Here is a 14,074-nt window from a genome sequence, read left to right on the forward strand (position 1 = left end):
CATGTTTTTGTCTGGTTCCTGATTTATGTGTGAAGGATTTCAGTTTTTGACCATTTTACGTAATATTGGCAGTTGGTTTTTTCTGGATGGCTTTTATCAGATTGAGGTGGAGATGGTCTATTTCAATTTTCTGTAGGGTTTTTATCAGAAGGCATGTTGGATTTTGTCAAATGTCTTTTTCCATTCATTGAGATGATCATATGGTTTTGTCCTTGGCTTTATTAATATAGTGTATTGCATTTATTGATTTGCAAATGTTGAACCATCCCTACATCCCTTGGATGACTCTCCCTTGGTGAGGGTGTATGATCTTCATAATGATCTCCTGCATTCTATTTCTGAGTATCTTACTGAAGATGTTTGCATCTGTATTCACTGCAGAGATTGACCTATAGTTCTCTCCTTTGGTTAGGTCTTTCTCTGCTTTTGGAATGCTTGCCTCCAGGAATGAATTTGGAAGTATTGCTTCTCCTTCAATTTCCTTAAAGAGTTTAGACAGCAGATGGAATAGTTCTTCTCTAAATGTGTTGTAGAATTCAGCAGTGAAGCCATGAGGACCTGGGCTTTTCTTAGTGGCTAAGTTTTTAATTATGTTTTCAATTTAATCAATTCATATATTGGGTTGTTTGCCATTTTTAGGTCTTTTTTCAACTTTGATAACTCGTATATATCTAGGAATCTGTCCATTTCTTCTGTGTTTTCCACTTTATTGGCAAATTGTTTCTCAAAGTAGGTATTGATGATCCTCTGGATTTCCTCTGGGTCTGTTGTTATTTCACTCTTTTCATTTTTAATTGCTTGGATTTTGGTCTTTTTTTGATAAAGTTGGCTAATGGTTTGCCAATTTTGTTCAGCTCATTTAATTTTTTGTATTGTTCTCTTAGTCTCTATTCCATTATTTTCTGCCCTGATCTCAATGAGAAAAAAAAAGAATGACAAACTAGAGTCATTTATAGCTAAATGGATGCACATTGATGCCATACTCTTAGTTGAAATACATAGGACACATGTGTGTAAATACTGAATAGTTTCTCCGGTGTGAATAATCTAAAAGGGTAAATAAGGATCCAAATGCATAATTGAAAATGAAAATAGGAAGAAATGATCTAAAGGCATAGGGGAAGTGGGAAGGGTAGGAGAAAAGAAATAAAGAAAAAATACAAAAAAAGGAAAATATGAAACAAAGTCTTTATAAACAGGGCAGGGTGGAGGGGTTGAAGGGAGGCCAGGGAATAGGGAAGAGATAAGAATCAAGAAACATCATATAAAGGTACAAGATCCCAATGACGAATGTAACTATGCTGTATAACTAAAATGTACCAATAAACTTAATGGGAAAAAAGCACGGCATTGCCACTAAAATAGACATGTGGATCAGTGAAACAGAGTGCAGGATCTAGAGGAAACCCTAAATATATTCAACTACTTCATCTTTGACAAAGGGGCCAAAAACATACACCGGAGGAAAGATAACCCCTTTAATAAATGGTGTTGATCAAACTGTCTACCCATATGCTGAAGACGGACTCTAGACCAATATCTCACTATGAACTAAACGAAACACAAAATAGATTAAAGACTTACCGTTCAAATAGAAACATTTCCTCTGTTGCAAGATAAAATAGTAAAACTCTTGAATCCACAGGCACAGGCAAGGACGCTCTGAATAGAACACCGGTTGCACCAAGAATCAAGAGCTGAAATTGAAGAAAAAGGAGGGGGTTCGATGAGGAATGCACAGAAGCCTGCTCAAAAAGCTGGAAAAGACAGAGGAGTGGACGCTTCCCCCGGCACCCAAGGGGCACAGTGCTGCACATACCCTCTTAGTCCAGTGATGTGACTCAAATGTCAGCTTCCAGAGTGGGAAGACAGTTCACGCATGCTGTGTGAAGCTGGGGGTTTGTGGCCACTCCTTACATGTCAGGCATCCAGCCATGCAGGAAGGAAACCCAGAGACCAGTTTGTGCCCTGAGTTGTTGGCCTAAAAGGCTTAGCAGGAACAAGGTATGATGTGAAGCTGCCTTGCTTGCGCCAAGGTAAGAAACTGAAGCAGCACAAAGTGAATCCCAAGGGGCAGGGATACAGGTTGCAGTGTCTTTCCCCTTGGGCTGCTAGCGGGCCTTTGTCTACCAGCCCTCAGGTTCTGTCATCCTGGAAGCTCTGTGGGTCACACAACAGACTTACAGAACATTCTACCCTCAATTCTTCGTGGTCTATGTGTGAGATGAATTTTTTGCAAAAGGCCTGAAGAACTGAGGATCAAGGAAATGAGGGGTGGGAGTTTGCTCCATCAAGACCTGGCTTTTGGTGACAAAGGCGTTCAAGTCCCGCAGTGGAGTGACATCCATAAATGAATGAAAATGTGACCATAGTTCAGTATAGTTGAGTTGGGTCACTTTCACTTGTCAGGGTATTCCACAGCCCATGTCTCCTCAGTCATGGCCTCATGATTACAGGTGTGTGCTCTTGGTGGTTCACAGAGAGCTTCTCATGGGCCCTCCAGAAGCCTAGAGCACATTAAACCACTTGTCTTTCCCAGCTAAGGTCTAGAGTTAGGAGTTGGGCAATCTTTGCGGTTTTTGACATGCTTCCTTATTTCCTAACTGGCCTTTAGGCCTTTGTCTCCCAGATATTTCTCTTCCCTACCTCCTGCCCAACTAACTTCAGGGTAGGTTCTGGGACGCTTTCCTAACTGGCCTTTAGGTCTTTGTCTCCCAGATATTTCTCTTCCCTACCTCCTGCCCAACTAACTTCAGGGTAGGTTCTGGGGACACAAGGCCCTGGGCTAGGGGTCAAGGAGTGCAGACTTGGAGACCTGGTTGCATGTTTTTATTTAGCAGAAAAGGGGATCCATCGAAGGGGTGGCTTGTGGGATGATGGCTGAGCATCACTGCACCTTCAGAAGCATCTTCCAGATCTTGCCCAGTCATGGTTATTGACGAGCAGCCAGAGAGCACCTTGGGCAATGATGACAGGAAGAACAGGAGGAGACACAGGAGGCACCTGAGAAGGACAAGAGATTCAGGATTAGGGCAGGCAGGAATAAAGGCAGCCCCAAGACAAATAGCCCACCCTTCCCCGGCCTCCCGTTAGCAAGGCATAGGGGAAGTGGGAAGGGTAGGAGAAAAGAAATAAAGAAAAAATACAAAAAAAGGAAAATATGAAACAAAGTCTTTATAAACAGGGCAGGGTGGAGGGGTTGAAGGGAGGCCAGGGAATAGGGAAGAGATAAGAATCAAGAAACATCATATAAAGGTACAAGATCCCAATGACGAATGTAACTATGCTGTATAACTAAAATGTACCAATAAACTTAATGGGAAAAAAGCACGGCATTGCCACTAAAATAGACATGTGGATCAGTGAAACAGAGTGCAGGATCTAGAGGAAACCCTAAATATATTCAACTACTTCATCTTTGACAAAGGGGCCAAAAACATACACCGGAGGAAAGATAACCCCTTTAATAAATGGTGTTGATCAAACTGTCTACCCATATGCTGAAGACGGACTCTAGACCAATATCTCACTATGAACTAAACGAAACACAAAATAGATTAAAGACTTACCGTTCAAATAGAAACATTTCCTCTGTTGCAAGATAAAATAGTAAAACTCTTGAATCCACAGGCACAGGCAAGGACGCTCTGAATAGAACACCGGTTGCACCAAGAATCAAGAGCTGAAATTGAACAAAAAGGAGGGGGTTCGATGAGGAATGCACAGAAGCCTGCTCAAAAAGCTGGAAAAGACAGAGGAGTGGACGCTTCCCCCGGCACCCAAGGGGCACAGTGCTGCACATACCCTCTTAGTCCAGTGATGTGACTCAAATGTCAGCTTCCAGAGTGGGAAGACAGTTCACGCATGCTGTGTGAAGCTGGGGGTTTGTGGCCACTCCTTACATGTCAGGCATCCAGCCATGCAGGAAGGAAACCCAGAGACCAGTTTGTGCCCTGAGTTGTTGGCCTAAAAGGCTTAGCAGGAACAAGGTATGATGTGAAGCTGCCTTGCTTGCGCCAAGGTAAGAAACTGAAGCAGCACAAAGTGAATCCCAAGGGGCAGGGATACAGGTTGCAGTGTCTTTCCCCTTGGGCTGCTAGCGGGCCTTTGTCTACCAGCCCTCAGGTTCTGTCATCCTGGAAGCTCTGTGGGTCACACAACAGACTTACAGAACATTCTACCCTCAATTCTTCGTGGTCTATGTGTGAGATGAATTTTTTGCAAAAGGCCTGAAGAACTGAGGATCAAGGAAATGAGGGGTGGGAGTTTGCTCCATCAAGACCTGGCTTTTGGTGACAAAGGCGTTCAAGTCCCGCAGTGGAGTGACATCCATAAATGAATGAAAATGTGACCATAGTTCAGTATAGTTGAGTTGGGTCACTTTCACTTGTCAGGGTATTCCACAGCCCATGTCTCCTCAGTCATGGCCTCATGATTACAGGTGTGTGCTCTTGGTGGTTCACAGAGAGCTTCTCATGGGCCCTCCAGAAGCCTAGAGCACATTAAACCACTTGTCTTTCCCAGCTAAGGTCTAGAGTTAGGAGTTGGGCAATCTTTGCGGTTTTTGACACGCTTCCCTAACTGGCCTTTAGGTCTTTGTCTCCCAGATATTTCTCTTCCCTACCTCCTGCCCAACTAACTTCAGGGTAGGTTCTGGGGACACAAGGCCCTGGGCTAGGGGTCAAGGAGTGCAGACTTGGAGACCTGGTTGCATGTTTTTATTTAGCAGAAAAGGGGATCCATCGAAGGGGTGGCTTGTGGGATGATGGCCGAGCATCACTGCACCTTCAGAAGCATCTTCCAGATCTTGCCCAGTCATGGTTATTGACGAGCAGCCAGAGAGTACCTTGGGCAATGATGACAGGAAGAACAGGAGGAGACACAGGAGGCACCTGAGAAGGACAAGAGATTCAGGATTAGGGCAGGCAGGAATAAAGGCAGCCCCAAGACAAATAGCCCACCCTTCCCCGGCCTCCCGTTAGCTCCCTGTCAAGCCATACTCACTGCCCATTCAGTCATCAATGCATTCTTCTGTAGGGAGAAAGAACATCGGACCGGTCAGTGTGCGTGTGTGTGTGTGTGTGTGTGTGTGTTGTGTAGGATCTGTGGCTGCCAGGACCCATAACTGCCCCCTGGCTGCCTGATGTCCAGCCAAGGCCAGGGGGCATGGATCTAGGGCTTCCTTGACTTCAGGGCCTGGGGATGGGATGCCCAGCGTAGCTGGGCCTCACAGAAGCTTGGAACGAAGGTGTCCGACCTGTTTAACTACACAGTCGCGCAGCCACTCAGCCACTGCCCCTGAGTGGCCTGGCTGGAATGTCTTCCCCAGCCAGAAATGAAGGAGAAATTCCTTGTTCGAAATGAGGAAGACCTAGAGGAAAGGGGAAGTAGGCAGGATAGCAAGACAGGATGTATGGACAGGAGGTGGCCCTGCACAGAAGGCCCAGTGCATGGAGAGGAGCTGGTCCAGGAAACCGAGAACCAAGGAATCAGGCGGAGGCAGCCCAGGGCAGTAAGACTGGGGAAATGTAAGCCTGGGCCTGAAATCGTCCTCTGGACAGTCTTTGGCTAAACTGTCAGGGAACCGCTTAAGGCCAGAATCTCTGGAGAACGACAGACCCCTGACTGGTCATTACCACCCCTCCAGGGACTGGAGCCGGGGATGGACTCTCCTGTGCGCTGTCCCTCATGGGGCATCCTCAGGCCTGGGGATCACACGACTCCTGCTCTCCCCAGCTGGTCATTACCGATGGGAACAAAGAAGGCGATGTTGTCCTCAGTGAAGTCCACAGACTTGGAAAATTTCACGAAGCGCTCCTTCAGTTTGTGGCTCAGCTTCTTGGTTCTCCCTGTGGTCAAGATGGGTGGTGAGTGGCCTAGAGAAAGACGCTTTCTAATCTTTTAACTTTTATGATACAGGTCAGGCTGACCCTAACCCCATAATCCTGCCTCTCCTGCTGAGTGCTGAGTTGAGCGGCAAGCACTGCCGTGACTGGCTTCCTCTGTAAATACTTCTGATGAGGGAGTGAGCCCTCGGCCCCCTTTCCAATGGAAGGACTCTGGGAAATCTTCCTCCTTGGGGGCGGGGCTCCAACGGAGGAAGCATCTAACGTCCTGGGGTATAGGGGACCCCTCCCTATGTGTTTCCAGCAGCCAGGTCCCTTAGAGGGTGGAGTGAGGACTCACCATAGAGGGTGGCCTGGAAGTGCCACTTGAATCTTACGTTCTTCTCCACATAGACCATGGCGAACTGTTTGTAGTTGGTGGCTGCCACCCTCATGACGTAGCTCAGTATTCCACCTGTCCCTGCAGCGTAGATGGTGAAGTCATTCTTGCCCCGGCTAGGACGAAGGGACTGTCCCCATCTTCCCTGGCCAGTGAACCTGGGTGTCTCCCCCAGGAGGGCATCTAGGAGGCGAGTCCGGGGGGCCTGTGTCCTTCCGCGGGGCCTCTGCCACCTGAGTCCCACCGCCCTCAGGACTCACTTCTGAAACTGTCGAAAGTGAACTGGCCGGGCTGCACATTTTGGACAAGAGTTCTCGTAGACTGTTCGCAGACTTCATTCCTGTGTGAGTGAGAAACGGGCGGGACTGAGCAGGGAGTTGTCACAGCTTGGTCCCCCTGGGCTTGTGGAAGTGCGGCCAAGGCTGCAGCAGGATTCTGAGAGCCTAGTCCAGCCGAGCCCATGCCAGCTTGTGTGCTGCCGTGGCTGGGAACCCGCGTGGCCCAGCCTACTGCCCTGAGTCTTCCCCACTCAGCCTCTGCCTCGTCTGTTCTGGGGGCTTCTTGAGCCTCCCTCCGGGTCTCACTCTTCCCTCTTTTGCCTTCCCCCAGGAGGAGTGGGGGTCAAGTCTGTTTCCCCCAGAGCCCCGGCAATGTGCCCTGGTCTTACTTCCTGCTTCTCTTTCCCACCTCTGGCGATCCACTGTGAGCTTCAGGGCTCACTCACCGCCCAGCCCTGGAGCCAAATCCTGATCTTTTCACGAGACACTCCACGCACCGCCCAACCCTGGAGCCAAATCCTGATCTTTTCACGAGTGCACCCACCCTGCACCCCACAGACAAGCCCCTCAGTCCTCCCTTGATGTGACCCTCAGTCCTCACACACTAGGCCCCCAATCCACTCAGTCTCGAGGCAGAATTCAATGCAAGTAGAAGTTCCTGGGCTCCCAGTCCCAGCTCTCACTGCCCCAGCTCTGCCATCTCCTGACCAGAAGTGCTCAGCCACATGTTTGCATTTTTTCTCTACTCCTTTTCTGCATCTGCGCCCAGATTCCAGGCCTTGCAGGAGCTGAAGGTGAGGCCCTGACTTGGGTAAGACGCCCTGCAAGGGGCTTGTGAATGGCCAGCTCCTTATGGGCCCCTGATCCAGTTGTCCCTGTTGATCCCTGGACACTCTGTGGCCTCCTAATGTGACGCTCTCTGACTCAGAGTCCACCGGCTCTTGCTTATATCTCTTGTTTTGTTGGTGTGGTGGTTATGGTGTGTACTGAACCCATTGCACTTAGCTATGACACCTGCCCTTTAATTTTTTTTATTTGCAGATGGCTCTCTCCAAGTTGCCCATGGTTGCTTCCAATCCTAGGTCTTCCAGCCTTAGTCTCTGGACCTGAGCATCCTAGGATTACTGGGAGGTTGCCTTGTTTAGAGTAATTTCCCTCCAAACATTAGATGGAAGCCTCAGTTGGGATGCTACGTAAATGCAGGTCCCTCCTCCCTCCCTGGGTCGCCCTACTCTCTGGCTTGTTCCTACTGTGTGTCTTTGCTGTAATGTTCCCATGAGGTTGATGGGAGGGAGGGAGGCAGGTTGATTGGGAAATGAGTGATGAGATGAGGGACAGTGTCCCCTCACTTTGGTCGCTCCTTAACTGTGACATCAGCCTGCCTTTCAGACCCTCAGGAGGTAGTGCTCACCTGAGCATCGTGGTGTTCACGTTGAAGCTGTGCTCATCTTTCAGCTCGTAGTTGACACTGTACATTGTTAACTGACTTCTGCTTCCATTCCGAATTGGGCTGTCTGCCACACCCAAGGCGTACCACTTCCCCTGGAACTGCAAGGGGCTCGTGAAAGGCAGAACCCAGAGATGTCCCCAGAAGCTCCCTTCCATGCTGTCCTTCTGGTACCTCTGGGCAGCCCTCTGGGAAGCTGGGTGCAGGGATGGGCCTGCAGTGAGAACTGGACATGAACTGGGGCCAACCAGGGTTAGGATGGACTCTGGGTGTCTAAGTAGCCCTGAACTTTCATGATGGCTTGGCCCGGAGCCAGTGGAATGTGCACCTTCCAGACCCTCAGCTTTCCTGGCTGCGGAGAAGGAGTGAAGATTTCCCCACCAGGCATGCACTGGGCCTTGTTTTTCTGAGTCCTGCTACTCCCACCCAACACTGCCTCTGAGTCCTTTCACCTCTCCTCTCTTGTCCTTGCACTGTCCCTGTGCCACAGACCCGTCCTGCCGCTGCCCTTCCCAAGATCTCACCTTGTCATCCTGGAAGTCTGGCTGCAAGGGCACCTTGTTCAGATGTGGGGTCTTCATCATGGTTGGAAAAAAGCCCTGGGCTTTTGTCTGCATGGCCCCCAGCAGGATGAGGCCCAGACATGGGAGATACAAGGCCATGACTTGGGAGAAGCTGCTAATCCTGGGAGGTGTAGAAGGAGGAAGATGAATGCTGAGGTGGCCAACCTGGAGGACCTATGTATAGTACACCTGGTGGCAGCCCCCTCTATGGTGGGCTGATCCATCCATTGCTAAATCCAGGAAGTGTGAGTCAACTGCCAGCAATTCCTTCTGTAGCATGTGGCACGATATCTGCACACACACAGCCCCATCAGGATTATGCAAGGTAGCGACAGGAGAAGGAGATAGATGACATGTCAAGTGGAACACTCCCAGAGCTCCAGTGTGACAGGGACAGGGCTCATTCTGACAGCTTGCTGTGCCTCATCCCTGCATCTGATTGTGTTTTTGGTCAGCAGCTTGGATCTGGAGAAACTGCCACCTCTGCCTCTGTGAACCCAGGTTGAGATTCTGAGGCGAGGTCCCTTTGCCACACCTGCAAAAAACAAAAATGGGCCAGGAGTGGTGGTACAAGCCTGTGATGTCAGCACTTAGGCATCTTATCCAGGAAGGATTGCTGTACATTTGAGTTCAGCCTGGACTACATAGTGAGTTCAATACGGTCCTCAGTGACAGACTGAGAATCTGCCTGAAAAATCCAAAGTGATAATAGAAGGGGAAGGGTAGGGGAAGTGGAGGGAAAGGGGAAATGATGATGATGATGATGATGATGATGGTGATGATGATGATGGTGATGATGATGATGATGTTAAGGAGGAGGAGGAGAAATAATGGAGAATGACCTGTTATTCTAATGGACCCCTGTATGACTTCCTTGTTCTTGTAAAGGTCAGAGCAGTCTGACAGTGGACATTCTGGACAGGGACAATCACAGTACCTGCTCTGAGCCCAGCTGCTGGCTCTCACAAGAGCCCCAGGATTTGCCCTTGAACCTAGGATGCCTTGAGCGCCTCTTCTCTTGTGCATTTCCAGCCAGTGTGCAGGAGTATACAGGACAGAAGGGCTGTAGTATGAGCTCGATTGCAGCCTCAGGGACTTTGCCTCTCCTCTGAGCCCAGCAGGTAGAGTCTCGGAGCCCAGGTGCATGAGCCACACATGTGGTTGCTTAACACAGCCAAGGCCTGAGGCTGCAAATGAACTCATACTACAACCTGGACTGAGGGACCAAGTGGGGCAGGCACCTGCTCAGGGACAAGCGAGATGCACTCTGCTGCTATGTACACCAGTTGTTTTGGATCACTGGGTATGAAGGTTTGACCTTGTCCTTGAAATGTCATTCAGGTCAACCGTTGGCCTCTGGCCACATCCTTGGGCCATGGAGCTCAGTGGCTCAGCCTAGGGTCTCAGAAATGTCCCTGACATGACTAAGTCCAGAATTATCAGAAGGGTAGGCTGTTTCCACACTGGGGGCCCAGCCAGCACCCTGGGGAGGCAGTGCTGTGTCCCGGGTGCTGTGCAGAGTCCCCCTGAGATGGCTCACTCATGAGTGCAGCCACTTCCGGTATGTCAAACCTGGGGCTGGACTGAGGATTCGCTGGCTTTCTATGGGACTAAAAGGGCCTGCAATGGTTCTACCCATCTGCTGCTTGGACCTAGTCTGGGCTTTTGGTGGTGGGCTCTATGGGATGGGACTTTAAAGGGGTTCTTGTGCTTTTGAGTAGTGTGTAGCCTACTGGTTCTACATCTGCTGCTTGTGCCTAGTCTGGGCTTTTGGTGGTGGGCTCTATGGGATGGGACTTTAAAGGGGTTCTTGTGCTTTTGAGTAGTGTGTAGCCTCAGCCCCCACACAAGAGAACCCTCAGTGCACCCCCACCCCAACTGTGCTGGAGGATGAGAAGGCAGGAAGTGAATCTGAGCCAACCTGTGGCCACCACAGCCTGCCACCCTCCCAGTGCCCCCTCTCCTCTCCAAGCCCTAGTGTCTTCATCTCCACTACTCTCTATGTGGTTGACAATTAATATCACCCACCACAAGTGACATGTCTCTAATCCCCGCCCTCTGAGAAGCTCAGGCAGGAGGATTGCAAGTGAGATCAGTGCCTGGATAACTTAGCAAGACTCTCTTGAAATGAAAATACAAAAGGAGCACTCACTCTCCCTTAGCAGATAGAAGAAATGTCCAGGTTTAAATGTTTCTGGGAAAATACTTAGACTTCTGGTTGTGCCATTCATGTGATTTGCATGCTATGTGAAATGAGCTTGAAAATTACTTTTTTATTTGAATTAAGTTAATATTTAAATATGTTCTTTAAAGGATAATCAATTTATTTCAAAAATTAGAAATATGAGTGAATATTTTAAGCCTCAGAATTGAAAGTATTGAAGTAGAGTAAAAACTTCTTCTCTATCATAGTATATATTTTAGACTACTATAGTGTCAAGACAGAAAGAATTTTAAATGTGCATGTAATGTACACCTTCTTAGCCTTTTCAGAGGGCCTTACTCTGTCTCACAGATTGTGCTAGATTAAGTATCTGGTGCTGATTTATCTGTCTGAATGATCAATAGCATTAAATAATCATTGTAATACTCTGGGCTTCATCCTTAGATGGGAAACTTTAGCATGCATCTAAATTTGTTAGTATTTCATGACAAAAGCAGGATTTGGAATAAGTGTACATTATAACAATGGAACACAGTGCTATATTAAGTAAGCTGTATGGAAGTAGGAAAACATTTATTTTTTTTTCTTTGAAATAATTGACCTGTTGTCTTTATTTTTTTTTTCATTGAGTTTATTGGTACAGTACAGTTACATTCATCATTGGGATCTTGTACCTTTACATGACAGGTCTTTGTTCTCATTTTTCCCCCATACCCCTGACCTCCCTTCACCCTCTCCTCCCCCTATTTACAAAGACTTTGTTTCCATTTTTTCCTTTTCTCATATTTTTTCTTTTCCCTTATTTCCTTTCCCCTACCCTTCCCACTTCCCCTACACCTTTAGCCCTTTCCTTCCTATTTCACATTATCACTTATACAATTTGGATCTTATTTACACTTTTACTTTTTCACACCAGAGAAACTATTCAGTATTTACACATATGTGATTTATTTATTTCACTTGAGTATAGCCTCAATATGCATCCATTTTTCTATGAATGACCCTAATTTCTCATTCTTTATGACTGAGTAGTATTCCATTTTATAGAAAAAAAAACACATCTTCTTTATCCCACTCTCCAACTGATGGGAAATTGGGCTGTTTCCAAGTTTTAGCTATTGCAAACTGTGCCACTATAAACATGGTATACATACATCACTGTGGTATGATTCTTTTAATTCTTTTGGAAAGATACCCAGCAGAGGGATGGCTGGGTCAAATGGGAACTCTAGTCCTAGTTCTTTGAGGTATCTCCATATTGATTTCCACAGTGGTTGCACCAGTCTGCACTCCCACCAACAATGGAGAAGGGTTCCTTTCTCCCCAAAACCCTGCCAACATTTGTTATTGGTTGATTTCTTGATAGCAGCCATTCTTTGTGGGGTAAGGTGGAATCTCAGTGTTGTTTTCATCTGCATCTCTTGAATGACCAGTGATGTGGAGCATTTTTTCATGTACTTACTTGCTGTTTTTACTTCTTTGTCTGAGAAATATCTGTTCATTTCAGATGCCCATTTTTGAATTGGGTCTTTCTATTTGGGGGGCTTATTGTTTTGAGTTCTTTATATATTCTAGATAATAGTCCTTTGTCTGAGGAGCAGCTGGTAAAATTTTTTCCCACATTGAAGGTTGTCTCTTAGCTCTGTTGGTGGTTTCTTTTGTAGTGCAGAAGCTTTTTAATAAGATGATACCCCAGTGGTTTATTCTTTGTGCTAGTTCCCATGCTACTGAGGATTTGTTCATGAAGTCTTTTCCTATGCCAGTGACTCCAAGGGTTCTGCCTAACTTATCTTCCAGCAGATTTAGTGTCTCTTTTTTAATATTTAGATCTTTAATCCACTTGGATTTTAGTTTAATGCATGGTGAAAGATAAGGGTCCAATTTTAATCTTTGGCAGGTTGAAATCCAGTTTTTCCAACACCATTTATTAAAGAGGCTATCTTCCTCCAGTGAGTATGGTTGGCTTCTTTGTCAAAGAGGTAGCTAGGGCCAGGGATTTAGCTCAGTGGTTCCAGCGCCTGCCTCACAAGCCCAAGGACCTGAGTTCTATTTCTTGTACCAAAAAAAATTCAAGCAGTAAGATGTGAACCATGGAATTTAAAGAAGCTCAGTAAAGAACAGATCCTAAAATTAATCACAATTGCAAAGATTTTTGTTTCTTTTTTCCAGTAGAATCATTTTATAGGTTACAGAGCTAGGGATGGAGCTCAGTATCCAAGACCTTGTGCAGTAGGTATGAGGCCCTGGGTTTATCTATGAGGACAAAAATAATACCCCAAAACAAAAGAAAAAACAAAACAAAGAAAAAGACCACCAAAAACAGATTTCAGAATTAAGACATGGGTATCATTTGGGAGCACTGTTCAGTCTACCACAGTGCCCCCGACCCACGCTGACCTCTCCCACATTCCAGGCCCCCCTGTCCTGATCACATGCACCCCCGTGGGCTCAAGGAGGGGCCTTGGTGACTTTGCCTGGTGGAGGTGCTTTAGGACTCAGTGGCAACCACTGGCAAGTTGGAGGATGAGGCAAGAAGTGCTGGGGAAAGATGGAAACCTTGCCTTTCCTGCATCCTCTCCTTCTTTTCCTATTTCCCAGGGCCCCCTCCTCATGCAGCTCAAGGATATCCAAGCTCCCAGGTACATCGCAAGTCCTACTCTATGCATGGGTGTGCTGTGTCGAGTGCTCTTGCCTTCAGGGCCACTTTAGAGAACCATGGAGAGGGAGTGAGTTGTCATCCCTGAACTTGTGTGTTGCATTTTGATTATGTCCAGGAAAGCCTAAAGGCAAGAGAAGGGCCACAGGGGCCTGACAGCATACTGGGTGCCTGCAGAGGATCCATTTGACAAGCAAATGTAGCCAAGTATGGAGTTACAGACCTATAATCCCAGCAGTCTGGGAGGCTGATGCAGGAAGATTGCAAATTTGAGCCCAGCATGGGCAACTTTGCAACTTAGTGAGACCTTGTCTCAAAATAAAAATGAAAAGTGCTTGTTGGTGTAGCTTAGTGGGAAATCCCCAGTTCAATCTCAAGTAAATCTATTACAAATGAACAATCAATCAACCAATCAACCAACCCCCAACAATCCTGGCTGAACAGCACCTGTACTTTCAAGAACCCTTGTTCTCTCTCTGGAAGTTGGACAACAAGACCTAGCCCTGGAGGGCTCACCATAACCAGGGAAACCTTTTAGCTGTGAATATGAGTTCCCAATAAGAAAAGCTGCAAAGAAGTGAGCAAAACAGCCAAGTGAGTGTTGAGGAAAGGAGTTGAGAGTGAGTGTAGCTCAGAGAGTGAGTGTAGCTCAGGGTAGTGCACTTGCCTAACATGTGTAAGGCCTTGGGATTCATGCAGAATGAAAGGTGGAGGAGGAGGAGGAGGAGGAGGAGGAGGAGG

The 14,074-nt window shown here is 47.3% G+C and overlaps 1 protein-coding gene across 4 annotated transcripts in view; it reads right to left on the reverse strand.

Moving 5' to 3' along the window:
* Positions 1–4,709: 4,709 nt before the first annotated feature.
* The window catches only part of LOC104864388 (neutrophil gelatinase-associated lipocalin), a 42,816-nt gene continuing 33,451 nt past the window's right edge, over positions 4,710–14,074 (reverse strand). The window contains exons 4-11 of one of the 4 annotated variants that reach the window (XR_004515404.1): positions 8,475–8,634; positions 7,915–8,051; positions 6,486–6,565; positions 6,187–6,306; positions 5,748–5,849; positions 5,258–5,371; positions 5,005–5,031; positions 4,842–4,892 (exon numbers count right to left, since the gene is read on the reverse strand). Coding sequence is in view for 2 of the 4 variants with exons in the window: in XM_010627295.2 (XP_010625597.1) it covers positions 4,822–4,892; positions 5,748–5,849; positions 6,187–6,306; positions 6,486–6,565; positions 7,915–8,051; positions 8,475–8,612 (648 nt within the window). In the remaining 2 variants the exon portion in view is untranslated. Of the gene's footprint in view, positions 4,893–5,004; positions 5,032–5,257; positions 5,372–5,747; positions 5,850–6,186; positions 6,307–6,485; positions 6,566–7,914; positions 8,052–8,474; positions 9,049–14,074 lie in introns of all 4 variants that reach the window. The other 3 variants (XR_004515403.1, XM_010627296.2, XM_010627295.2) reach the window with 3 other exon arrangements.

The sequence above is a fragment of the Fukomys damarensis genome, unplaced genomic scaffold (assembly GCF_012274545.1).
Source record: "Fukomys damarensis isolate Sample0158 unplaced genomic scaffold, DMR_v1.0_HiC HiC_scaffold_36, whole genome shotgun sequence".
Classification (NCBI taxonomy): Eukaryota; Metazoa; Chordata; class Mammalia; order Rodentia; family Bathyergidae; genus Fukomys; species Fukomys damarensis.